The following is a 26,893-nucleotide window of genomic DNA, read 5'->3' as shown; positions in this document are numbered from 1 at the left end:
GGGGGTTGTGGTCCCCTCTCTATGTCTGTGTAGATGACCGTCCGTCTATTGGTCGTAGTTAGATGTATTTTTCTGTGGTGTAGGAAGTTGTTTTGATAACTGCTATATAAGGTGGTGAAGCCGTGTGGCAGATGCTAAAGGATTGTACGATATACGGCTGGCAGTGTGGTCGCTGGTTGGTCTATCGGCATGTGCCCACTGCCAGGTATCTGGTTGAGAGTGTCGTACACATCTGTGCAGGCGGGACATGTTCTCTGGTACAGTTTAGTGAGGTAATATTCACATGTTGATACAGGGAGAAAGAAGCCGTATGGAATAATATGTACATGTACACACTCACACACACACACACACACACACACACACACACACACACACACCTTACAGTCTGTAATCATCAATACTGCTGTTAAACTTCATGCTGTAATTACAAACATTTTGATATTTCATAGTTATTCGTAAATTCTCAGGAAAACTAATACGAGTTCACGTTGTGAGTCGAAGAGGAAGAAAGAAATTGACACATAAAGGCAATTAATACATATAAAGTATTTCCCATCTAGGATGGTACTTATATAAGTTTCACATAAGTGTAAGTGCATTTGAATGAGAGTGGCGGTTTCCACTTGAGCAGGGTATCATCTTAACCATAAAACTATTCTCTTAAACGAGGCAGTTAAAGTGAATCCTTCCTTTAGCTTGGTCTTATAAAGTTTTCACAAGTCGCTCACTATACCTCACTTATCACTTATACTTCACACTTTACACTCTCACTACAAGTTAGCTTGTAAGTTTATTTCCATCATCACTATGATCATCAGCTGTAGCAAGGGAATTATTCTGGTTTTAAAATCTTACAATACTGACTACCATACTGACTATACTGACTACTATACTGACTATACCAACTATTATACTGACTATAGTGACTAGCATACTGACTATAATGACTACCGTACTGACTATACTGACTTCTATACTGACTTCCATACTGACTATACTGACTATAGTACTGACTATACTGACTACCATACTGACTATACTGACTATAGTACTGACTATACTGACTATCATACTGACTATACTGACTATAACACGACTTATACTGACTACCATACTGACTACACTGACTACTATACTGACTATACTGACACCATACTGACTATACTGACTGCTATACTGACTATACTGACTCCTATACTGACTATCATACTGACTGCTATATTGATTACATTGACTTCAAAACTGACTGTACTGACTATAATGATCAGTATACTGACAGATATACTAAGTATACTGCCAACTATACTGGATAGACTAACTCTATATCACTCATCCTTATAACTATGCTGACTTTACTGACTATACACTGAATGTTGACACTACAGTCACTGAACGTGAATCATGACACTGAGTGTTGACACTGGAGTCATTCAGTGTGAACCAGTACACTGTGTATTCACACTGAAGCTGTCGCTGATGTGGTTGCTGAGTCACTGACACCTTGTGAGTATCGGTGAGAAAGAGCCTTGTGGACTCTCTCTCTCTCTCTCTCTCTCTCTCTCTCTCTCTCTCTCTCTCTCTCACCTGATACTTAGAAAGTTAACCTCCAGGATAAGTCATTAATCCTCTAACTTTCTAAGACGTGACGTAGATAATTATCAAGTATGAGCTTGATAAGGTCAGCCTGAAGACCTGACCTTTAGTGTTATAGTTGACCTTAATGGCTAGCCCCCCTACTTTATAAAGACACTGTAGTACTAATCTAATTATACACTGATAACGATGGTATTAGATCTTTTTTTATCTCTAGCCAAGATTCAATCTTCGAGATTTTTAAAGTCTTTGGAAGAGTTTATGTTTACGGTTGCCACCAATACAATCATGTCTTCTGATCATCTGGTTATATAACCTGTGACACACAGACCAAATGTTTTGTTGACACTGACTTGATTAATGTTAACATGGTAATGTGTGATTGTACTGTACGGGGAGGAAGTTCTACGCTGGTGGGGCCCCAGTTTTTGAGCATTCTCTATCATACAACCTTATCCACTTCTTTATTAGGTCCACATTTACAGTTTCCTCAATCAGTTTACTCCATCAGTCTACCTATCATACCATAATAGTATTTCTTTACAACATTTTCAATAAGTCTTTTGCTTTTGATAAGTTTTTGATTCTTTTGTCTCTACATCTCCCACAACGCTGATCACTGTCTACATCATCAGTTGGGTTTAAGAACTTGAAGGCATGATCAGGTCATCCCTCACTCTTCTCTCTTCCAAGATGGACAAATAATAGTCTTCTAACCCTGCTCTGTAACTCAACTCTCTTAATGCTGGTACCATCGTTGTTGTCCTCCTCTGGACCTTCTCTAACAGCTCTTTGTACATCTTCAGGTGCGGTGACCAAACTTGAGAAGCATAGTCTAGTTTTGGACTCACGTAGGATGTGAACAGCTTGATGAGCATTAACTTTCCTTATCCATTCCTTTGAATGCGATTCTGTCGTTAGCCAGCAGAGAGTTTGTCACCTATATTTCTCCTCAAGTACGAACACTGGCGACAAGTTAGGGACGATGTCGACTCCACACACACATTCCTATAAGTTATTTCCCCACTAGATCATAGTCACATCATGGCCGTTCATTGTGTCTTACCCTCGCTACTTTACATTTCCTTGGGTTGAATTTTGTCACCCATGTGTCAAACAAACTTTCGAGTTTGTCTCGGTCCCCTTGTAGGTCGCTGCAATCCTCGTCTCTTTTCACCTCTTGTGTGACTTTGGCATCATCCGCAAACACACGTTCAGACTGGCGTCCAGTCCTCCATCTGGCAAGTCATTCACCTAGATCAGGAAGAGCAGTGGACCCAGACCTGAACCTTGCGGCACTCCACTCATGATCACAACCCACATCGAGAGGCTACCCTGACGTGTGACCTTTGTTCCTCTCCACTGAGATATGCTCTGCCCAACAGAGGAGTCTCCCGCCCGTACCTTCCTGGAGATCCAACTACTTCACCAGCCTCTTGTGTGGTATAGTGTCAAATGCTTTCTGGAAGGTATGATGCAGACGATCCCTCCGACCTCTCTCTTGTTCCGTGCAAAAGAAATCCACCATGTTCGCCAGGGTGACCGGTGTACAGTTCAATGCCTCTCCCAGACTCCTGTCACAGGCGTGACATTAGCATCCTTCCTCTCCTTTAGCAGTTTTTCCAGCGACGTCGTGAGCATTTCAGACGGTCTGTCAAGTGAACACAGTATTTACACACATCTTCAGCACGTATGGAAATTCTTACCAAGACCATGACCCTTGTGCGGGTGAAGAACTTCAGTAGTCTGCTGATGTCTCGTCTAGATGTTGCAATGACTTCGAAGACTTCCTCTCCGTCCCGTCTCAGTGGTGTTGGGGCTACAGTGTCTTCCACTGTGACAACACTGTTGCACTTGTCATTTAGCTCCTCCCACATCCTTACGTCATCCACTGCAAACTCATCCCTCTGAGTCCATTAGCCTTTTTAGCGGGTCTTTGAATGGCAATTTACTCCTGATGAATTTATGGAAAAGTTTTGCATTATCTCCCGCCTTGTCTACGCTTTCGAGAGCTTGTGTGTTCCTCGTTTCTTATCCTGGTCTAGTACGTGTTCGTTGCTCTCTCTCATGGCCTGACAAACGCTTGCTGGCTGGAGTGTCGTGTACATCTTCGTCACAGACTATCGCTAAGATTGAATCACTTTTTGACTTGTTTTAGTGAACCACCCCCTCCTTCTTCCCTCTCTTCCCCCTTCCCCTTTCCCTTCCCCTTACCTGTCTTCCAATTCCTCACTTCAGTAAAGACGTGAGGGTGTGTCACAGAGTCCCAGAACATGTCACAGAACCTGCCACCACAACGCCCTGTTTCTGACAGCTTTGAACTCCATTCATGTTACTACAGATGTTCTTCCCTTCTGTATAATGCCTCCCATCATATCTCCTCTTTGCTTCTGGTTTCATCGCTTTTATTTATACGTGTTTATTTACCACATATTCTGACTCTAGCATTGCCTGATCACTGTTACCAATTGGTGTATCATATGTGATGTTCTCAATAGCCTTTGTTAGTTTAGGTTGAGATTACTTAGTTACATGTAACTTAAAGTACTCTTCCCATTGTGCATTATTTGAATAGGCCGCCCGCCAGTATTTCATGAAACAAGGTTTTTTCTTAATGAAAAGTTGACTCCTCCTCCTCTCCCTCCTCCTCCTCCTCCTCCTCCTCCTCCTCCTCCTCCTCCTCCGTCTCTTCGGTAAGTTTGGTTCCCCAACTCCAGCAATATCAGATAATTTATTTTCATTTTCCTTGATTCAATCTTTGAATTCAGCTCTCTTTTTATTCACAAGCAATTCATTTATATTCGTCGACGCGACTTTTTTGCTGTGATATTTCCATCCCTTAACATCCCAGACCTTTCTGTGGTCATGGCTGGGCTGATCTGTTTTCTTGCCTGATTTGGTGTCACCCGTTTGTTGCCTCGTGATTGTGTTGTTTGCTTTTCTCCCTCTCTTCTCGTTCTCCCTCACGTGTGAGGAATGCCTTACTGAGTTTCACCAGAGTCTTACGTGTCTCAGCCAACTGTAGTATCTCCTGGCTAGATGACTCAATATCAAACTTCACCATAACTGAAACTTTGATTGGCATTACTAAAGCCGTTATTAGTTTGATAATCAGCTTTCCTTCTCTCTCTCCATCTTCTCCAGGAATATAATCTTCCACTGCATAAATCATCAGTCACTTACGTCTGTCATTTTCCCTCCTTTACTAATCTTTTTAAGTTTGTGCCGCCCAACTTTCTGCTGATCCTTCAGTGTTGATGTGTCAGCTTCCATGTCTTTGGCTTTCTCTACGATTTTCCCATTTTACTACCAAGTTCTCATCCTTTATACTCTGGACCTATTATTTTGGCTAAACCTTTCATTAACCTGACCATAACTACTCCCATTGTTTTCTCTGACTGGTACATATCATTTTCTTTACACCTTCGATTCTATCTTAATGTTTTCAGGTCTCTGTTCCACTACGCCTGTCTTCATGTTTTTAGTGTGTGTGTGTGTGCGTGTGTGTGTGTGTGTGTGTGTGTGTGTGTTTCTATTTCATCTGTGTGTTGCTCTGTATCTGCATAAGTAGGTTTATCATTTCCTTTCGTATCAGTTCGTTGTTTCCCGAAGTAGCGTCAGGAACAGATGACTGAGTTAGAGGAAAGATTCACACACTTGGTTCCTTCCTTTGTTCTTCCTTTTCGAAATTGATCGTACAGGAGGGGAGGATTTCCAGCTTCTGTGTTCCCGACCTTCGTAGTCGCCTTCTACGACACACACACAAGATGCATCGACAGTATACTTCCTACACTGTCCCCAGTGGTACGGTGTATATGTAGCTCTATGTATGTATGTTGTATATAAGTATTTTTCCCCCTCCCACGTTCACCTGCCTAACTATGCCAGTGCATGAGAGAGAGACTGCCATTACTGCTTCAGTTGTCACCAGTTTAAGAACCTCCCGACGCACTGAACAACAAAACATACGATTAATCCTCTCCACATGTACTGCCAGTGGTGCCAGGCGTGCGACTTAACCCTCTCCACATGTACAACTAGCGGTGCCAGACGTACGACTTAACCCTCTCTATATGTACAACCAGTGGTGCCAGACGTATGACTTAACCCTCTCCACATGTACTACCAGCTGTGTCAGACGTACGACTTAACCCTCTCTATATGTACAGCCAGTGTTGCCAGACATATAACTTAACTCTCTCCACATTACCAGCGGTGCCAGACGTACGACTTAACCCTCTCTATATGTACAACCAGTGGTGCCAGACGTATGACTTAACCCTCTCCACATGTGCTACCAGCGGTGCCGGACGTATACTCACGGTGGTGCCGGAGAGTGAGCTCTGCGTTTCCTTGATGCTCTTCTGTTTGGAGAGTCGTTTCTTCTTCTTATGCAGGGGTCTGGACTCTATGATCATCTCCTCCAGTTCAAAGGTCGGGTCACAGTTCAAATGATCCTTCTGTCGGAGATGAAGAAAGAAAAACATTTTGTAATGTCAGATAATGAAAATTTATGATTAGAATATTGATCATGTATAGGAACTCTCTGTTTGATGAAAAAATGCTTTTGTAGACGATGAGTAATATCTTATATACGATGAGTAATATCCTCTTACATACGATGAATAATATATTATATACAATGAGTAATATCCTCTTACATATGATGAGTAATATATTACATACGATGAGTCATATACTCTTATATACGATGAGTAATATGTTGAATACGATGATATATTGTATACGATGAGTAATATATTATATACGATAATATATTATATACGATGAGTCATATCCTCTTAGGGTAAGGTCGAGTGTGAGGGGGAGGGAAAGTGTGTTTATATCTGTGGACTCAAGAAAGTGAGTGTTTTTGTTATGTTGAGGTGTGATGACTGGGGCTTATGAAGTGGCAGGACGTGACAGATAAACGTTTATTATTATGGGAGAGTAAGGAGAGCTGGGAGAGTAAGGAGAGCTGGGAGAGTAAGGAGAGCTGGGAGAGTAAGGAGAGCTGGGAGAGTAAGGAGAGCTGGGAGAGTAAGGAGAGCTGGGAGAGTAATGAGAGCTGGGAGAGTAAGGAGAGCTGGGAGAGTAAGGAGAGCTGGGGAGTAGGGAGAGCTGGGAGAGTAAGGAGAGCTGGGAGAGTAAGATGCTTAACCCTCTTCATACAGGAAGGGAGTCAGGCTTGAGGAAGACCATACATTCCCTGGGTATGATGACGTGGTCTTTGAACTGGCCCGTCCTCCACGTCATCATACTCAAGGGTCGTACCGTCGTGCTCAAGGGTCGTACCGTCGTGCTCAAGAGTCGTACCGTCGTGCTCAAGGGTCATACCGTCGTGCTCAAGGATCGTACCCTCGTGCTCAAGGGTCGTACCGTCGTGCTCAAGGATCGTACCGTCGTGCTCAAGGGTCATACCGTCGTGCTCAAGGGTCGTACCCTCGTGCTCAAGGGTCGTACCGTCGTGCTCAAGGATCGTACCGTCGTGCTCAAGGGTCATACCGTCGTGCTCAAGGATCGTACCCTCGTGCTCAAGGGTCGTACCGTCGTGCTCAAGGATCGTACCGTCGTGTTCAAGAGTTTGCTGATACTGGTTAGTAGCGAACAACACTGCTGAATATGGTTGGGGGGGGAGGGGGCAGATAATGGGTGGATTAATGGATTAATGACACGTTATGGCAGGATTTATAGATTAATGACAGTTAATGAAGGGATTTATATCATCTTGGACGAAGTGGTTCAGACACCCACTACGGTTAATGGAGTGGGAGGCTGGCGGGTTAGACGAACTGGGTAAGTCACCACTGTGGGTACTGGAGTGGGAGGCTGGCAGGTTGGACGAAGGGGTTGACCCACCACTGCGGTTAATGGAAAGGATTGAAAGCTTGGACGAAGTGGCTCACCCACCACTGCGATTAATGGAAAGGATTGAAAGCGTGGACGAAGTGGCTCACCCACCACTGCGATTAATGGAAAGGATTGAAAGCGTGGACGAAGTGGCTCACCCACTGTGTGATTAATGGAAGAGAAGGAGACATACAGAAATATAAACAGATGGTACGTAAAGATATGCGTTATAAGGAAAATGCTGTGAGCACTACGCGTTAGGCCCTGTCCCGTTGCTCTCTCTCTCTCTCTCTCTCTCTCTCTCTCTCTCTCTCTCTCTCTCTCTCTCTCTCTCTCTCTCTCTCTCTCTCTCTCTCTCTCTCCCTCTCTCCTACCGGAGGGGTGAAGTTCGGTCGGCACTTCTTCTGCAGGAGGGTTTCCATGTCCAGCGTGCCCACGTACGGGATCTTGACCAGGTCCTCCAGACGACTGATGCGTTTATCCGGACTGACCACCAGCAGCTGTGGGAGGAGATATAACATTATCCGGACCTCCAGAGACGAAGGCTAGGGAGAGAGAGAGAGAGAGAGAGAGAGAGAGAGAGAGAGAGAGAGAGAGAGAGAGAGAGAGAGAGAGAGAGAGACAGACAGACAGACAGACAGACACACAGACAGACAGACAGACAGACATGCAGACAGACAGACAAAGATATACAGACAGTGAAAGAGTAAACAGGCAAAAAAATAATGAAAGATGATAAAAAAGAAGATAAAGCAATATTATAAAAACATGGTCAAGATTGAGAGGTAAACACTGAATATAGAACCTAAATACATGATAATAATCCATAAGACATACAGAAATACATGTATTTATACTTTCTTATACATACGTGTAGTTCATACATATGTACATGCAAACAAACACATACCTACCTACATACCTACATACATACATACATACATACATACATACACACATACATACACAACACACATACATACACACACACATACATACATATGAACGACACATTCAGGCGTCCATGTAAACAACAGTACAAAGATTAACAAACAATCAAACATCAAGACCCAAACAACCTCTAAGCCAAGTAAGGCAAACAACACAAGGCTCGGCGGGTAATTAGAACAGGACCCGAGAGCAAACACTCTCTACATAGTAATTAATTAGGGAGTTAATGAGCTCCGGAAACATTAATAAGAACATTATTCTAATGAACATGTTATTACAACCTCTATAAGTGTTATCTGCCTGAAGTGTATTACACACTCTGTCGCCCTTATCATTAATATCGGAATGACTTTCGATAAAGCTATTGATTAATTACTAAAGCATTTATTTGTATGTACAGGTCAATATGATTATCATTCAATTACATTATTCACGTTGGATTACATTCCAAAGCTGAGAAGGGTCAGGTGACTGTGATACATGTAGACACATGGATTACATTCTCCATTGTTGCGAGTGAAGGAGTGGAAGTAATGTAATTAAGATGCCTGACGAGTGATTAACCTGTAATTAGTCTAGATGACATTATGGTAGGATGGAACCCATGGAAAAGGTCAACACAGGTCAACTTAGACATCACTGGTCAACACAAGGTCAACACAGGCAGCACAGGTCAACACAGGTCAACTTAGACATCACTGGTCAACACAGGTGAACTCAGGTCAACACAGGTCAACTCAGGTCAACACAGGTCAACACAATGTCAACTCAGGTCAACACAGGTCAGAGAACATAATTATATTTCTCTGTTTTGTCGAGAGAAGTACGACATTTTTAAGAAAAATTCTCTCTCTCTCTCTCTCTCTCTCTCTCTCTCTCTCTCTCTCTCTCTCTCTCTCTCTCTCTCTCTCTCTCTCTCTCTCTCTCTCTCTCCTAGATTACCTCTTGAAGACATTCAGGCAATCTAGAGACTCAAGTTAAGGCTATAAAGTCACTGAAGAACACTCTAGATTCACCCTTACAGGTGGAACATCTTGAAATGTCTCTCTAGAACTCCTAGGACACTGTGTATAGAAAACCTAGGACGACCTACCCTCAACCTACAGATGTTCTAGATGGTATCAAGATGAGGGAACCTAGAGAGAACTTAGGTCTCCTGCTCTAGACTCTACGAGACTCACCCTAGAACACCCCAGCCTCACTCTAGAACACACTAAGCTCACCCTAGAACACCCCCAGTCTCACTCTAGAACACACTGAGCTCACCCTAGAACACCCCAGTCTCACTCTAGAACACACTAAGCTCACCCTAGAACCCGTAAACATTCTAGAATACAGAAGACTTATTCTAGAACACCTTAGATTTACCCTAGAGCATTCTAGATTCATCCTAGGACCTCCTGTTCTCTCCTAGAGCTCACCCTTCTTACTCTGCACCCACCCTGAACCCACCACAGACCCACCCTGAACCCACCACAGACCCACCCTGAATCCACCAGAGACCCACCCTGAACCCACCACAGGCCCACCCTGAACCCACCACAGACCCAGCCAGGTCCTACCCTGAATCTACCACAGACCCACCCTGAACCCACCACAGACCCACCCTGAACCCACCACAGACCCAGCCAGTCCCCTACCGCCGGGGAGGGAACTCACCCTGGAGAGGACGTGCACCAAGCTAGGATGGCAGTCTGGGGAGAACTTGAGCGCCTGCAGGAACATGTGGCGAATCTCGTGCAGTGAGGTGTTGGAGTGGATGTCGTACGGTCGCTTCCCACGTCGCACCTCATACGCCGTCACCCCCAGCGACCACCAGTCCACGGCGTAGCTGTAACCCTCGCACGTCTCGGCTGCACACTCGAACACCTCCGGGGCTGGAGGGAAGGAAGGGGTGGTGGTCAGGTATCTGTAGTTATCTATAGTTACTCCTTACCATCAGTGGTACCACTAGTATCTATATCTACCCCCTATCTCTCTATCAGTATTCCCATAGCACTAGTATCTATATCTACCCCTCCGTCACGCGTGTCTATACCACATCACATAATATCTATCATAACAAGCAGTTTAAAGTCATTATTAAGATTAATTGTGTGACTAAATCAGCAAAAGAAATTCTATAGATGGAAAATCATGTTCTTTAACTTTGTTTCCCCTGATGGTGTGTGCAGTCGGGCCAGCGCTGTGTGTTCCCGCCTCGCTCGAGGTTGTGGCCTGGGTCGTCGGCCCAGCGCAGGAGGAGAGGAAGAATGTAATTGATGAAGACGTTTGACCTCCTCCAGCAGCCAATGTGGCTCTCAAATGACCGTTCCCTTGACCACCTGGTCAAGAGGAAGGCTACAGGAGTTTGTGTAATGAAGACTTTCTCTCATACATTAATTGCCAGGTGTTTTGGAATGGTTAGAAGCCATTAACGAGATGCCACGCTCGAATTTGAAGTTGTAATGAGAAGGTCCGAGGATATTGAAGTGTCTGGTGAATGTGGCAGTCTCAGTGACGCACCTGTGGCGTCATCTGCCGTCTATGGTGACGTCATCGTTCGACATCGTCGAGTCGGTGACGTCACGTCGCTAAAACTGATGACATTGTTTGACCAATACGTTCATCACTCAACCAACGACGGTATCGCTTGACAAGCGACTTTATTCTTCGAGCTGAAACGTCATCACTCTACTGGTGGTACCGTCCCATTGGCTGTGATGTCATAAGTAGATCATGAATGTTGTCATCCAACCCGTGACGTCATCGTTTAACTCGAACGGTATATCTGGCCACTGACGTCATCACCTTATACTGATATCATCCTCAAGATCGAGTAAATCATGGACGGTCAGTGATGAAAATACTTATACCTCGTTGAACGTCTGTCCACGTTCAACGAGAACCGACAACATAGGGTGTAACGATGGGTTCCCCGCTTGGTGTTGTAGAGGTACGTCTGGGAACGTAGAGTGTGTAGAACGTAGACGGTGTAGACGGACAGAGCGCTACAGCAAGGGCAGGGGTGTGCCACCTGGTGTAGATGGGCAACATCTTAAGTACGTGAGACAACGTCAGCACAGAGAGAGACACACACACCACACACTGGCAGAGCAAGAGAATGAGTGATTGTGTTTTAATGTTAAGACACGATCATGGATGACTGACCAAGGTGTACAGGTCTGGGTGTACCGTCAACCCAGCCACAGGAGTCATCCATTATCTCCCCGGGTCATGATGACGAGAGCACACACAAAGTCTGGAGTGATCGCTGGCTTCACGCTCAGGAGAGACTCCACCCTACGCAAGTGGTGTGTACCTGCAGGTGGAGGACAGGTAAATCCTGGAGGCGTTTCCAGAGGATGTGTTGTCCAGAAGAACCCTGGGTTAACCTCAAAGAAGAACGTTATCAGCGTAATGCAAAGACGCGGAGGCCAGTGTTGAGAGCAGACCAGTGGATGATGAGAGTAATATCTCAGTCCTCAGCTCAAGGACGACCTCAGATGTGGATAAATACTTACAAAAAAAGGCGGGAATAATCATTGCTACTGTTAAGGTGATGGACTGATAACTAGAAGTGGAAAATGTATGGGTTAGGATAGCGTGGTATACGGTATACCATGTATCGGATGTCCGGCATGTATTATGAGGATAAAGGGTGAGGTATGGTCAAAACATCAGTGAACATATATGTCATCATAGTACTTTGAATGCGATTATTCTCTACGTAGACAAGACTGGCTACCTACCAAGGTAAACAATAAGCTAAAGAAAATGCATAAAGGACTGAGCGAGCAAGTGAGGAAAGCCTTTGACGTTGCCCACATGTACGCAGCAGAGGTGGATCGACCATCGTGAGGGCTTTCTACGTTGGACCAGTGATAAAGCTGCCGGATAGTGGACGCAGAGGTAGCAGACTGGGGTAGGCGGCCAGGGGGTATAGAACACGGCACGACGTCTGCCGGGATGGGCTTGGCTTGAGGGGATGTGTGGGATATATATACAAACTTATATCTCTGTATGTGACTCAGTTTCTCTGAAGAAAGTTTCTGTTAGAAGAGTAAAACTCAAGAGTACTCACCTGTGTTTGTTCACCATTCCAGTCCACATATTCGTCATAATGATTTATATATATATATATATATATATATATATATATATATATATATATATATATATATATATATATATATATATATAGTGATGATGATGATAAGTGTGACAAAACAGTATATATTCAATGATCATGATATACTACGAGGGTTCACTTATATGAAAATACATTTTGTTAAAGCCATCACAACCTGTGGTGTTATTACAGGTAAGGGAAGCCCCTGGTGTTAGTACAGGGTAGGGGAACCCCTGGTGTTAGTACAGGGGAGGGGAACTCCTGGTGTAGTACAGAGGGAGGGGAACCCCTTGGTGTTTATATCAAAATACTTGACGTTTCTAAAAGACAAGAATGTATGTGTAAGATAAACTTGACTCACTGGTGATGCATGCATGTGAGGTAAGGGCTTGTGTGGGCAGGTGAGGGCTGGGATGGCAGGTGAGGGCTTGGGTGGGCAGGTGAGGGCTGGGATGGCAGGTGAGGGCTGGGATGGCAGGTCAGGGCTGGACTCACCCATATAAGGCTTTGTGCCGGACATAGAGGTGGCCAGCTGACCCGAGCGTAGCACTGTAGCTATGTTGAAGTCCGTCAGATGTACATGACCTGCCGATGTACATACATATTAGTGCACATAACCTGCCGATGTACATACATATTAGTACACATAACCTGCCGATGTACATACATATTAGTACACATAACCTGCCAATGTACATACATATTAGTACACATGACCTGCCGATGTACATACATATTAGTGCACATGACCTGCCGATGTACATACATATTAGTACACATAACCTGCCGATGTACATACATATTAGTACACATGACCTGCCGATGTACATACATATTAGTACACATGACCTGCCGATGTACATACATATTAGTACACATGACCTGGGGATAGGGGAGAAAGAATACTTCCCATGTATTCCCTGCGTGTCGTAGAAGGCGACTAAAAGGGAAGGGAGCGGGGGTCTGGAAATCCTCCCCTCCCGTTTTTAGTTTTCCAAAAGGAGGAACAGAGAAGGGGGCCAAGTGAGGATATTCCCTCTAAAGCTCAGTCCTCTGTTCTTAACGCTACCTCGCTAACGCGGGAAATGGCGAATATATATATGAAAAAATATAGACAGATTGATAGATAGATAGATAGATAGATGGAAAGATAGATAGATAGATAGATAGACAAATTGATTGATAGTTGAATAAATCTGTAAATCAATAAACAAAACGAAAGTTTATTCCTTCATTTTACTGAGTGATCATTAGATGAAATATATTTTCCCGTGTTTCACCATCACCAGTTGTCAGAAATAATCGGTTGAAACTGTTAGAAAGAAAATGTGAAATATACTCACATCTACATGAGTAGGTATACTCCATCAAAGTCCTAAGTATATTTTTTAAAAGTTAAATAATGTTAGTAAGTGTGTGTGTGTGTGTGTGTGTGTGTGTGTGTGTGTGTGTGTGTGTGTGTGTGTGTGTGTGTGTGTGTGTGTGTGTGTGTGTTGCTATCTATTACATTGGCTCCTCATTCTTATCTATTGACTCCTTGTTCTTATCTATTGACTCCTCATTCTTAACTATTGACTCCTTATTCTAATCTATTGACTCTCCATACTTATCTATTGACTCTCCATACTTATCTGTTGGCTCCTCATTCTTATCTATTGGCTCCTCATTCTTATCTATTGACTCCTTGTTCTTATCTATTGACTCCTCATTCTTAACTATTGACTCCTTATTCTAATCTATTGACTCTCCATACTTATCTATTGACTCTCCATACTTATCTGTTGGCTCCTCATTCTTATCTATTGGCTCCTCATTCTTATCTATTGACTCCTCATTCTTATCTATTAGCTCCTCATTCTTATCTATTGGCTCCTCATTCATATCTATAAGCTCCTCATGTGGAAATCTGGTCTGTTAGTCTATAAACCACTCACAATGTTCCGTTTGGTCGACAATCTTATACTTATCAGTGGGATCATCACTTTAAAAAGATCTAATGTTATTACATGGACTTTCTACAGGAAATGGAGACCCTTTCCCATCTTGTACGAGGCTGAGAGAGATGCTGTTATGGGGTCTATTGTCTCTGAAATAAATGGTTGTGGAAATGGCCAAGATAAAGATATCTTTACACTTCTCTTTTCCTAATCAAAACTGTCTCTAAACTTCCCTGATGAGAGATGGAGGACGTCTTATCCAGGGAGAGATATTGATTGTCTCAACCCGGAAGGGACAGTGGATGTCCTGTACTGACAGAGATATTGATTGTCTCAACCCGTCTGGAGAGACAGTGAAACACCGAGATACACACACTACTGGCCTTTCCACCACACTGACGTCACAAGTCAAAACATTGTAATTTCTCAGCGTTTCAGTAATGGAATGAACACAAAGAGAGGATTAGTCTCGCTCTCTTTTTATCAATAAATGATTAGATAAGTAAGTATATGAATGAATAAATAAACATATCAATAGTGATAGGAACTTGTTATATCATTATGGATCACACAGTTCACCTTCGTCTTTAAAGCAACATGGACATCTGTTCCTCATCTGATAAGTCATTAGTTATCAGTCGATAAGATCCTCCCTTGTCATCCACTCGATGAAATTCCCACCTTTCCGCCTCAGTGGACGGGATTCCACTCCCCCCCCCTCCTTTTTTTCCTTCCATAGGTCCATTGCCTCCCTCTCCCAACACCCCCGTGCTGCAGGAGAAGCTCAACACATCTGATGGAACGTATTATGAAAGACAGAGTTTTCTGATAGCGTTTTAGACCGGTTCATAATGACCCCCCCTCTCCTTGATCAACACAGCCGGAGTACACACGTGCGGCTGTCCTGGACGTGAGTGGTAACCCATCTGTGTTGTGTTCTGTGTGATTACATTATTGACAAAGTGACTATAGCCAGATATTCTAGACCCACTGTACACACTGTCTGTTTACGTTGAAGCAATTGACAAGGGAAAATTTGGGTAGACAGTGACCTGTTTGCTATTTTTTTACGAGTGGTTGTTGAGGTTTCTTGTCAAGAATGAGACGTCACAGGATGGCTGCTCAGGCATTAAATGTAATTCGGATATGCAACTCAAAATTGGTCTGCGGTCTGTATTGGCGTGCCGCAAGGTTCAGCCCTGGGACCATTGTTTTCCCTGATCTCTATGAATGAGTTGCCGGAAGGACTGGACGCATACGTAAATATGTTTACAGATGATGTCGAGGTCATGAGGGTAGTCGAGAGTAATGGGGATTGCATCTACCTGTAAGGGGACCTAGACAAACTCCAAAGTTGGTGTGATACATGGTTGACGAAACTAAACCTGAGTAAATGTACAGTAATGAGGATGGGACGCTGGGATAGCAGACCTTTATATGAATGTTTTCTATCAGGAAATTAGCTGCAGATGTTGACTTATGACAGGCGACTTGGGATTTGACATTGTTCCTAACCTGTCGCCAGAGTTCCACATTAGAGAACAGTAGTAAAGGAGACGGATCCTGAGCTGGCGAGTACTGGAACAGCGTTCCATTATACGAGTGAGGAAATTCTCCCATCCCACTGAGGCCAAATTTGGATATGCTTCTCTCAAGTTTGGTGACGGCACGTAGAGAAGCTCAGGAAACTAATAGAGAAGGTCCAAAGGAGGTCATCTGAGATGATTTCAAATTTATGAGAGCTGAATTACAGGCCAAAGCTGGGAGCCCTAAATCTGCCCTCCATAGAAGAGAGAAAAGTGAGGGTTAACCTGATCATAATCTCTCAGTTTACAACTCAACATAATGACGTCTACGACGAACAGTTCTACGAAAGATGTGGGGATAGAACAACAGAACAACCACAGAATAGAACAACAGAACAACCAGAGGATAGAACAACCATAGGATAGAACAACAGAACAACCACAGAATAGAACAACAGAACAACCAGAGGATAGAACAACAGAACAACCAGAGGATAGAACAAAGTATGTGAAGGTGTGTCTTCATGGTGTGTTAGTGGTGGTGGAGGTGTGGCAGGCACTAGAGATGGTGAATGTGGCCATCATACACAAGGTTGAAGATGTTGTGTGATAAAGAAAGTTCAAGAGATGGGCCACACGTGTGTGGAACTTCCTCCCCGTACAGTACACACAGACACACACACACACACACACGCACATACACACACAAACACACACACACACACGCACATACACACACAAACACACACACACACACATCCACACACACACACACACACACACACGCACACACACACACACACACACACACACACACACACACACACACACACACACACACACATATGTATTCATATCCCAGGACAGTCTACGCCTGCTTTCCATTGACCGCCCTATCGACAACCCTACTTGATTCTACGTTTACCCTAAGTTCATTCCTATGCAGAGGCACCATAGAGGCCAGAATGAGTCAGACACAAGCCCTATACAATAGAGCAGAAGGGTACAATTGCCAATCTGCGTCGTCTTTGTTCGTGGTGCAGATTTCTCCTCCCAGGGTGGACGACACGCCATACTACAATATTCTTCATTACCACGCTAGCCGTGTGTGTGTGTGTGTGTGTGTGTGTGTGTGTGTGTGTGTGTGTGTCTGTGTGTGTGTGTCTGTGTGTGTGTGTCTGTCTGTCTGTCTGTTTCTGTGTCTGTTTACGCTTACCGTTGAACACTTAGCCAGATGTGTCATTAAGATAATTGTTTTATAGACTATTGTGTGCACATGTGCACACACCCGTCCACATCTTGATACACACACACACACACACACACACACACACACACATGATATCTGACGACGAACTATTCATATATGAGGCAATGATGATAAAGTAGTTGCTGTGTTATGGATGTATTGTATGCTTTATACCAGTAGTCTTATATGGTTTTGTAAATCAACATTTACACCACCGTATATGACTGTAAACACAGAGAGACAGACGTACGAACATACGTGTTTACAGCCACAAGACACGAGCTGAACACGACCTGTCGTGGACGTGTTCTGATGGGCCCAGGACCCGGTACACATGCCACCAGGGCACGTCTGATGGGCCCCACACCTGCAGAACACGTCCCACACCTGCAGAACACACCTGATGGGCCCCACACCAGCAGAACACACCTGTTGGGCCCCACACCTGCAGAACACGTCCCACACCTGCAGAACACGTCCCACACCTGCAGAACACACCTGCTGGGCCCCACATCTGCAGAATACACCTGGTGGGCCACACACCTGATGTGCCCCACACACCTGCAGAACACACCTGACGGATCCCCAACCTGCAGAATACACCTGGTGGGCCACACACCTGATGTGCCCCACACACCTGCAGAACACGTCCCACACCTGCCTCACAATGGTCTTCAGTACCCGTCCTTTACATGCAAATCTCAGTGAAGTCATCATCATTTTCCATTACCATCAGAATTGGATATTAACATATATATTGTAATGTGGGAGTTATACACACGTCCATCCACTCTCAACTCACCTTATTTGCCACCGTGGGAGACGCTGGGAGAGAGAGACACTGAGGTAGCAATATATTGTTTGTTGCAGCCACAGGCGATGGTAAGAACCCTGTAGCACTGGTTAACCCTACACGACACTTAACATTGTATGACCTACATACAGACACACACACACACACACACACACACACACACACACACACACACACACACACACACACACACAAATTCATTTATTCATTTGTTTCAGTTCATGAGAATATGTGTGTACTGGACCATGACTTCAAAGGTTATATCAACGGTGTCTGGTGCGTTCGTCCAGGGCCGTTCCTTTAGGTCAACGTGGCCAGCGTTATTGGTAGATGTTCGCGCAAGGGCGTTCCTTTAGGCTAACGTGGCCAGCGTTGACCTGCGTCCAGGGCTGTTCCTTTAGGCTAAAGTGACCATTGTTATTGTCTGACGTTCGTGTAAGGCCGTGCCTTTAGACATGACGTTGCGAATATAATAGGTTGATATTATACTCTTCTAGATAAACCTTAAAGGAATATTACTGTGGCACAGTGTGCTTACCATGTACAGTACACAGTGTAACATGTACAGTACCACATGTACTTTGGTATCACTCCAAGGGAAGAGAGAGAGAGAGAGAGAGAGAGAGAGAGAGAGAGAGAGAGAGAGAGAGAGAGAGAGAGAGAGAGAGAGAGAGAGAGAGAGGAACGGAAGAAAGGGTTGGTTACTGTACGAGGAATGAGAGTGTGGGAGAGGAGTGAGGGTAAGGGAGAGTAATAGAGAGTGTGGGAGAGGAATAAGAGCGTGAGAGGAGTAAGAGTGAGGGAGATGGGTAGTGAGTGTGGGAGAGAGAGTGAGAGAGAGAGAGTGGTGGTGAACGAGGGAGAGGAATGAGAGTGTGGGAGAGGAGTGAGAGTGGGTGAGAGTTATTTCTCAATCTTAATGAAAGTAACCACAGCTTATACCACCATGGTCACCTTACCCACGTACAGTCCCCTTCATCACACCCCCACCTCCCCCCCCCCCCCCACGTAGTAAACATTACCCATGTACACCTGGTGGAGGAGCACCCATGTACACCTGGTGGAGGAGCCCTCATGTACACCTGGTGGAGGAGCCCCCATGTACACCTGGTGGAGGAGCCCTCATGTACACCTGGTGGAGGAGCCCCCATGTACACCTGGTGGAGGAGCCCCCATGTACACCTGGTGGAGGAGCCACACCACCTGCCTATAAGGGAGCGTTACCAGCTCCCTCCCTTGGGTGAGGTGCTGTCACCCACCCTGGTTACGTGGGGTGTTATCACCCACCCTGGTTACGTGGGGTGTTATCACCCACCCTGGTTACATGGAGTGTTATCACCCACCCTGGTTACGTGGGGTGTTATCACCCACCCTGGTTACGTGGGGTGTTATCACCCACCCTGGTTACGTGGGGTGTTATCACCCACCCTGGTTACGTGGAGTGTTATCACCCATAGGTAGGAGGTGGTGTTATCACCCACCCTGGTTACGTGGGGTGTTATCACCCATAGTACGGAGGTGGTGTTATCACCCATGATAACGGCCTTCCATGATGTTTCATGACGATATGATCTCCCACATACACCCATGTTCCCCTGGTAATATCCCTCAGGTATTACCAACCTCCCATGGTCACCTCATCCCACGTAGTAATAATAGATCTTCCACCAAACTACATAAATGAGGTAATGTAATCCTCGGAAAATGAGGGGAAACGTCGATATTATGGTGAGGGGAGCAGCGCCTCTTCCCCTCCCTCTGTAGTGGGAGGGAAGGTGTGTACCGCTCCCTCTCTTGGGGCACCACACCATCGCCGTCTGGTGGAAGGGGAGATGATCACCCGCTCTGGATAGAAGAAGTTGGCTCATAGCATTTCCACCTACGAAGAAAGTATAGTATTACTGCTGGTGTGTGTGTGTGTGTGTGTGTGTGTGTGTGTGTGTGTGTGTGTGTGTGTGTGTGTGTGTGTGTGTACAGTGGCCCCAGGTGAACACTCACACTAGATTATTACGTGATCAGTACACAGATCCACCTTCCCTTGGTTACGTGGTAACATGACTGTACCCTACGGTACGTGTACCATGACTGTACCCACGGTACGTGTACCATGACTGTACCCACGGTACGTGTACCATGGCTTTACCCACGGTACGTGTACCATGACTGTACCCCACGGTACGTGTACCATGACTGTACCCACGGTACGTGTACCATGACTGTACCCCACGGTACGTGTACCATGACTGTACCCACGGTACGTGTACCATGACTGTACCCCACGGTACGTGTACCATGACTGTACCCACGGTACGTGTACCATGACTGTACCCACGGTACGTGTACCATGACTGTACCCACGGTACGTGTACCATGACTGTACCCCACGGTACGTGTACCATGACTGTACCCACGGTACGTGTACCATGGCTGTACCTACGGTACGTGTATACCATGACTGTACCCACGGTACGTGTACCATGACTGTACCTACGGTACACATGAAGCGTGGGTACAGCCCTGATACAAATACAAGATAATGTGAACTTCCTGTGCAGGCGACAGTCGCTCTTATGGACGAGGGACGGTAGGCTCCTGAACCTCTCTGAGCAAAAGGGACGTAAAGACCGGTATATAAGCTGGCAAGATAGTAATTATGCCCTTCTGGAGGTGATATGATGATGGGTCTTATGTACAATGGTCTCTCTCTCTCTCTCTCTCTCTCTCTCTCTCTCTCTCTCTCTCTCTCTCTCTCTCTCTCTCTCTCTCTCTCTCTCTCTCTCTGTATATATATATATATATATATATATATATATATATATATATATATATATATAGATATAGATATAGATATATATATATATATATATATATATAGATAGATAGATAGATAGATAGATAGATAACTGACCTTACTTCTCTGCCTTGGTAGTTTCTTCATTGGAGCTGCCGCAGCGCTCAGGAAGCTGGCCACATCCACTGGGCGGGTCATAAAGTGTGGTGATGGTGTGTGTGTGTGTGTGTGTGTGTGTGTGTGTGTGTGTGTGTGTGTGTGTGTGTGTGTGTGTACTGGGGAAATATATCTAATCTTTCGCTTATAAAGTTAGATTACTTTATAAGTAAAAGTGATGGTCAGTATATTTCTCAGGTTCACCTGAGTTGTAACTTGAGAGAGAGAGGTGAGGTGGTCGAGGGTGAGCTGTGCCCTCATCACCTTCACCTGTGTCTTAATACATCATCACCTGTGGCCCCTCAGCCCAGTGGCCAATGCTTGTGTAGTATACTCTGGTTCCCTCTGTCTCTACTACTCACTATATATACATATATATATACATATATATATATATATATATATATATATATATATATATATATATGTATATATATATATTACAATTTCATATTTTGACGAGTCCGTCTATATATACTATGGTTTAATCAGTGAAATACACGAAGCCGTAGGCTAGGGAGCTTAATTAAAATGATGGAACAAAAAAAGATATCATTTGTAAGTCTTACTTTGATATAATGATTTATAAGACTTCCCACACTGGTCTCAGACTTCCCACACCTGGTCTCATACTTCCCACACTGATCTCAGACTTTCCACACTGGTCTCAGACTTCCCACACTGGTCTCAGACTTCCCACACCTGGTCTCAGACTTCCCACACTGGTCTCAGACTTCCCACACATGGTCTCATACTTCCCACACTGGTCTCAGACTTCCCACACTGGTCTCATACTTCCCACACATGGTCTCAGACTTCCCACACTGGTCTCAGACTTCCCACACCTGGTCTCATACTTCCCACACTGGTCTCATGCTTCCCACACATGGTCTCATACTTCCCACACTGGTCTCAGACTTCCCACACATGGTCTCATACTTCCCACACTGGTCTCATACTTCCCACACTGGTCTCATACTTCCCACACATGGTCTCATACTTCCCACACTGGTCTCAGACTTCCCACACTGGTCTCAGACTTCCCACACATGGTCTCATACTTCCCACACTGGTCTCAGACTTCCCACACTGGTCTCATACTTCCCACACATGGTCTCAGACTTCCCACACTGGTCTCAGACTTCCCACACCTGGTCTCATACTTCCCACACTGGTCTCATGCTTCCCACACATGGTCTCATACTTCCCACACTGGTCTCAGACTTCCCACACATGGTCTCATACTTCCCACACTGATCTCAGACTTCCCACACTGGTCTCATACTTCCCACACATGGTCTCAGACTTCCCACACATGGTCTCATACTTCCCACACTGGTCTCATACTTCCCACACTGGTCTCAGACTTCCCACACTGGTCTCAGACTTCCCACACTGGTCTCAGACTTCCCACACCTGGTCTCATACTTCCCACACTGGTCTCATACTTCCCACACTGGTCTCATACTTCCCACACTGGTCTCATACTTCCCACACCTGGTCTCAGACTTCCCACACTGGTCTCATACTTCCCACACTGGTCTCTGACTTGCCACACTGGTCTCTGACTTCCCACACTGGTCTCATACTTCCCACACTGGTCTCATACTTCCCACACTGGTCTCATACTTCCCAAACTGGTCTCAGACTTCCCACACTGGTCTCATACTTCCCACACTGGTCTCAGACTTCCCACACTGATCTCAGACTTCCCACACTGGTCTCATACTTCCCACACTGGTCTCATACTTCCCACACTGGTCTCATGCTTCCCACACCTAGTCTCATACTTCCCACACCTGGTCTCATACTTCCCACACTGGTCTCATACTTCCCACACTGGTCTCTGACTTGCCACACTGGTCTCAGACTTCCCACACTGGTCTCATACTTCCCACACTGGTCTCATACTTCCCACACTGGTCTCAGACTTCCCACACTGGTCTCATACTTCCCACACTGGTCTCATACTTCCCACACTGGTCTCAGACTTCCCACACTGGTCTCAGACTTCCCACACCTGGTCTCATACTTCCCACACTGGTCTCTGACTTGCCACACTGGTCTCAGACTTCCCACACTGGTCTCATACTTCCCACACTGGTCTCAGACTTCCCACACTGGTCTCATACTTCCCACACTGGTCTCATACTTCCCACACTGGTCTCAGACTTCCCACACTGGTCTCAGACTTCCCACACCTGGTCTCATACTTCCCACACTGGTCTCTGACTTGCCACACTGGTCTCAGACTTCCCACACCTGGTCTCATACTTCCCACACTGGTCTCAGACTTCCCACACCTGGTCTCATACTTCCCACACTGGTCTCAGACTTCCCACACTGATCTCAGACTTCCCACACTGGTCTCATACTTCCCACACTGGTCTCTGACTTGCCACACTGGTCTCATACTTCCCACACTGGTCTCATACTTCCCACACTGGTCTCAGACTTCCCACACTGGTCTCAGACTTCCCACACTGGTCTCTGACTTGCCACACTGGTCTCAGACTTCCCACACTGATCTCAGACTTCCCACACTGGTCTCAGACTTCCCACACCTGGTCTCATACTTCCCACACTGGTCTCATACTTCCCACACTGGTCTCAGACTTCCCACACTGATCTCATACTTCCCACACTGGTCTCAGACTTCCCACACCTGGTCTCATACTTCCCACACTGGTCTCATACTTCCCACACCTGGTCTCATACTTCCCACACTGATCTCATACTTCCCACACTGGTCTCAGACTTCCCACACCTGGTCTCATACTTCCCACACTGGTCTCAGACTTCCCACACCTGGTCTCATACTTCCCACACTGATCTCATACTTCCCACACTGGTCTCAGACTTCCCACACTGGTCTCAGACTTCCCACACTGGTCTCAGACTTCCCACACTGATCTCAGACTTCCCACTGTAACATGTAATAAGACTCCAGTTCCGGTGTACAAGCTTCCCTTTCACACTATATCTCATCTCCACTGTCAAAGAAGTGAAGCTGTCTCATGTGTAGTGTTGTCTTTGTCTCATGTGTAGTGTTGTCTTTGTCTCATGTTTAGAGTTGTCTTTGTCTCATGTGTAGTGTTGTCTTTGTCTCATGTGTAGTGTTGTCTTTGTCTCATGTTTAGTGTTGTCTTTGTCTCTTGTGTAGTGTTGTCTTTGTCTCATGTGTAGTGTTGTCTTTGTCTCATGTGTAGTGTTGTCTTTGTCTCATGTGTAGTGTTGTCTTTGTCTCTTGTGTAGTGTTGTCTTTGTCTCATGTGTAGTGTTGTCTTTGTCTCATGTGTAGTGTTGTCTTTGTCTCATGTGTAGTGTTGTCTTTGTCCCATGTGTAGTGTTGTCTTTGTCTCATGTGTAGTGTTGTCTTTGTCCCATATGTAGTGTTGTCTTTGTCTCATGTGTAGTGTTGTCTTTGTCTCATGTGTAGTGTTGTCTTTGTCTCATGTGTAGTGTTGTCTTTGTCTCATGTGTAGTGTTGTCTTTGTCTCATGTTTAGTGTTGTCTTTGTCTCATGTGTAGTGTTGTCTTTGTCTCATGTGTAGTTTTGTCTTTGTCTCATGTTTAGTGTTGTCTTTGTCCCATGTGTAGTGTTGTCTTTGTCTCATGTGTAGTGTTGTCTTTGTCTCATGTTTAGTGTTGTCTTTGTCCCATGTGTAGTGTTGTCTTTGTCTCATGTGTAGTTTTGTCTTTGTCTCATGTTTAGTGTTGTCTTTGTCCCACGTTTAGCATGTCTTTTTCCTCTTGCTTAGTCTTATCTCTTTTCTTTTGTTTAATGTTATCTTTTTTCTTTGTTTAGTGTTATCTTTTTCTTTGTTTAGTGTTATCTTTTTTCTTTGTTTAGTGTTATCTTTCTTTGTTTAGTGTTACCTTTTTCTCATTGTTTAGTGTTATCTTTTTCTCTTGTTTAGTGTTATCTCTTTTCTTTGTTTAGTGTTACCTTTTTTCTTTGTTTAGTGTTATCTTTTTTCTTTGTTTAGTGTTATCTTTTTTCTTTGTTTAGTGTTACCTTTTTTCTTTGTTTAGTGTTATCTTTTTTCTTTGTTTAGTGTTATCTTTTTTCTTTGTTTAGTGTTATCTTTTTTCTTTGTTTAGTGTTATCTTTTTTCTTTGTTTAGTGTTACCTTTTTTCTTTGTTTAGTGTTATCTTTTTTCCTTTGATGATGGTTATCATCGCCCTGTGGATCATGCGGGACGTTATCAGTAACATCTTGTTCAATAATCTAATGAAAACATTTTCTCACATCTACAACATGTTGACCTGGAAACCTTCAGTTCTGTGTTTAACTTTACACACGTCGTCAAAATCTCGTAAAAGAAAACTAATTTTATTTCATGGGACACTACTGGATTTTTCAAAGGATTATATTCACGTTTTCTCTCCTTCTCGTAAGAAACATTTACATAAGCCAACGGGTGATGCATATGTGTGGGGCAGGCTGCCAGAGGGATCGTATTGACCATTGTAACCGGTATTGTCCATGGAACCAGAACTCCTATCTCTATCATTATTGTCCAGCATGATCACTGTTGTCCAACATATTCAGTATTGTCCAACATGATCGATATTATCCAGTGTGATCAATATTATCTAACACAATATTGTCTCTATATAGTTAGTATTGTCCATCATAAATATTATTGTCCTGCATGATCAATATTGCCCGATATAATCATCATCATCCAACATAATCAATAATCTTCAGCACAGTCAGTATTGCCAACACTATCATTATTGTCCAAAGTAATCAGTATAGTCAGTCATAATCAATAATGCCAGACATCACTGTTATTGTCCATCATAATCATTAATGTCCAACATCATCATTATCGTCCGACAATGTCGATATTGTTCAATGTAATTACGAGCGTTCAAGATCATTACCATTTTCGAACATAGTCATTATTGTCCAACGTAATCAGTACTGTCCAACACAACCAATATTGTCCAAAGTAATCAACACTCTCCAACACAACTAATATTGTCCAACGTAATCAATACTGTCCAACACAGCCAATATTGTCCAACGTAATCAGTACTGTCCAACACAACCAATATTGTCCAACGTAATCAGTACTGTCCAACACAACCAATATTGTCCAACGTAATCAGTACTGTCCAACACAACCAATGTTGTCCGACGTAATCAGTACTGTTCAACACAACCAATATTGTCCAACGTAATCAGTACTGTCTAACACAACCAATATTGTCCAACGTCATCAATTTTGTCTAACACAACCAATATTGTCCAACGTAATCAGTACTGTCCAACACAACCAATATTGTCCAACGGAATCAGTACTGTCCAACCCAACCAATATTGTCCAACGTAATCAGTACTGTCCAACACAACCAATATTGTCCAACGGAATCAGTACTGTCCAACCCAACCAATATTGTCCAACGTAATCAGTACTGTCCAACACAACCAATATTGTCCAACGTAATCAGTACTGTCCAACACAACCAATATTGTCCAACGTCATCAATTTTGTGTCACGCCCGCGTGGAATCACCTCTTGGCCTCAGTGATTCTAAATTAATTATAACTTGTTATTGTTGTGTTTAATTGAGTTAGGATGTGTGGCGGGCCTTGCCTACCCTGCAGGGCTGGGACCACAGCAGCCTGGCGACACAGACGGCAGCAGACACAGACCATAACAACACTGTGTCAGGCTTGGAAGCAGTTGTCTTCATATGGTTTGTTGTTAAGACCATAGATAAAGGAAGACCATTAGGTTACTTTTGGAGCTAGAGATCATATATGAACCCCAACTTAGCATATATATATATATATATATATATATATATATATATATATATATATATATAATGGGTCATACGGTGGAGGGAGGAGCTGGGGGTCTTGGATGCGCTGTGAGAGTGTGCAGGGCGAGGT

At 44.4% G+C, this 26,893-nt stretch overlaps 1 protein-coding gene across 1 annotated transcript in view; it reads right to left on the bottom strand.

Moving 5' to 3' along the window:
• Window positions 1-26,893, bottom strand: part of LOC139749320 (serine/threonine-protein kinase 32B) — a 204,515-nt gene that overhangs the window by 4,650 nt on the left and 172,972 nt on the right. Inside the window, exons 7-10 of the mRNA XM_071663046.1 lie at window positions 13,004-13,093; window positions 10,057-10,274; window positions 7,821-7,946; window positions 5,919-6,056 (exon numbers count right to left, since the gene is read on the bottom strand). Coding sequence (XP_071519147.1) covers window positions 5,919-6,056; window positions 7,821-7,946; window positions 10,057-10,274; window positions 13,004-13,093 — 572 coding nt within the window. The remainder of the gene's footprint in view (window positions 1-5,918; window positions 6,057-7,820; window positions 7,947-10,056; window positions 10,275-13,003; window positions 13,094-26,893) is intronic.

Source organism: Panulirus ornatus, chromosome 7 (genome assembly GCF_036320965.1).
Source record: "Panulirus ornatus isolate Po-2019 chromosome 7, ASM3632096v1, whole genome shotgun sequence".
NCBI classification, from domain to species: Eukaryota; Metazoa; Arthropoda; class Malacostraca; order Decapoda; family Palinuridae; genus Panulirus; species Panulirus ornatus.
This window is presented reverse-complemented; position numbering and strand designations above follow the sequence as displayed.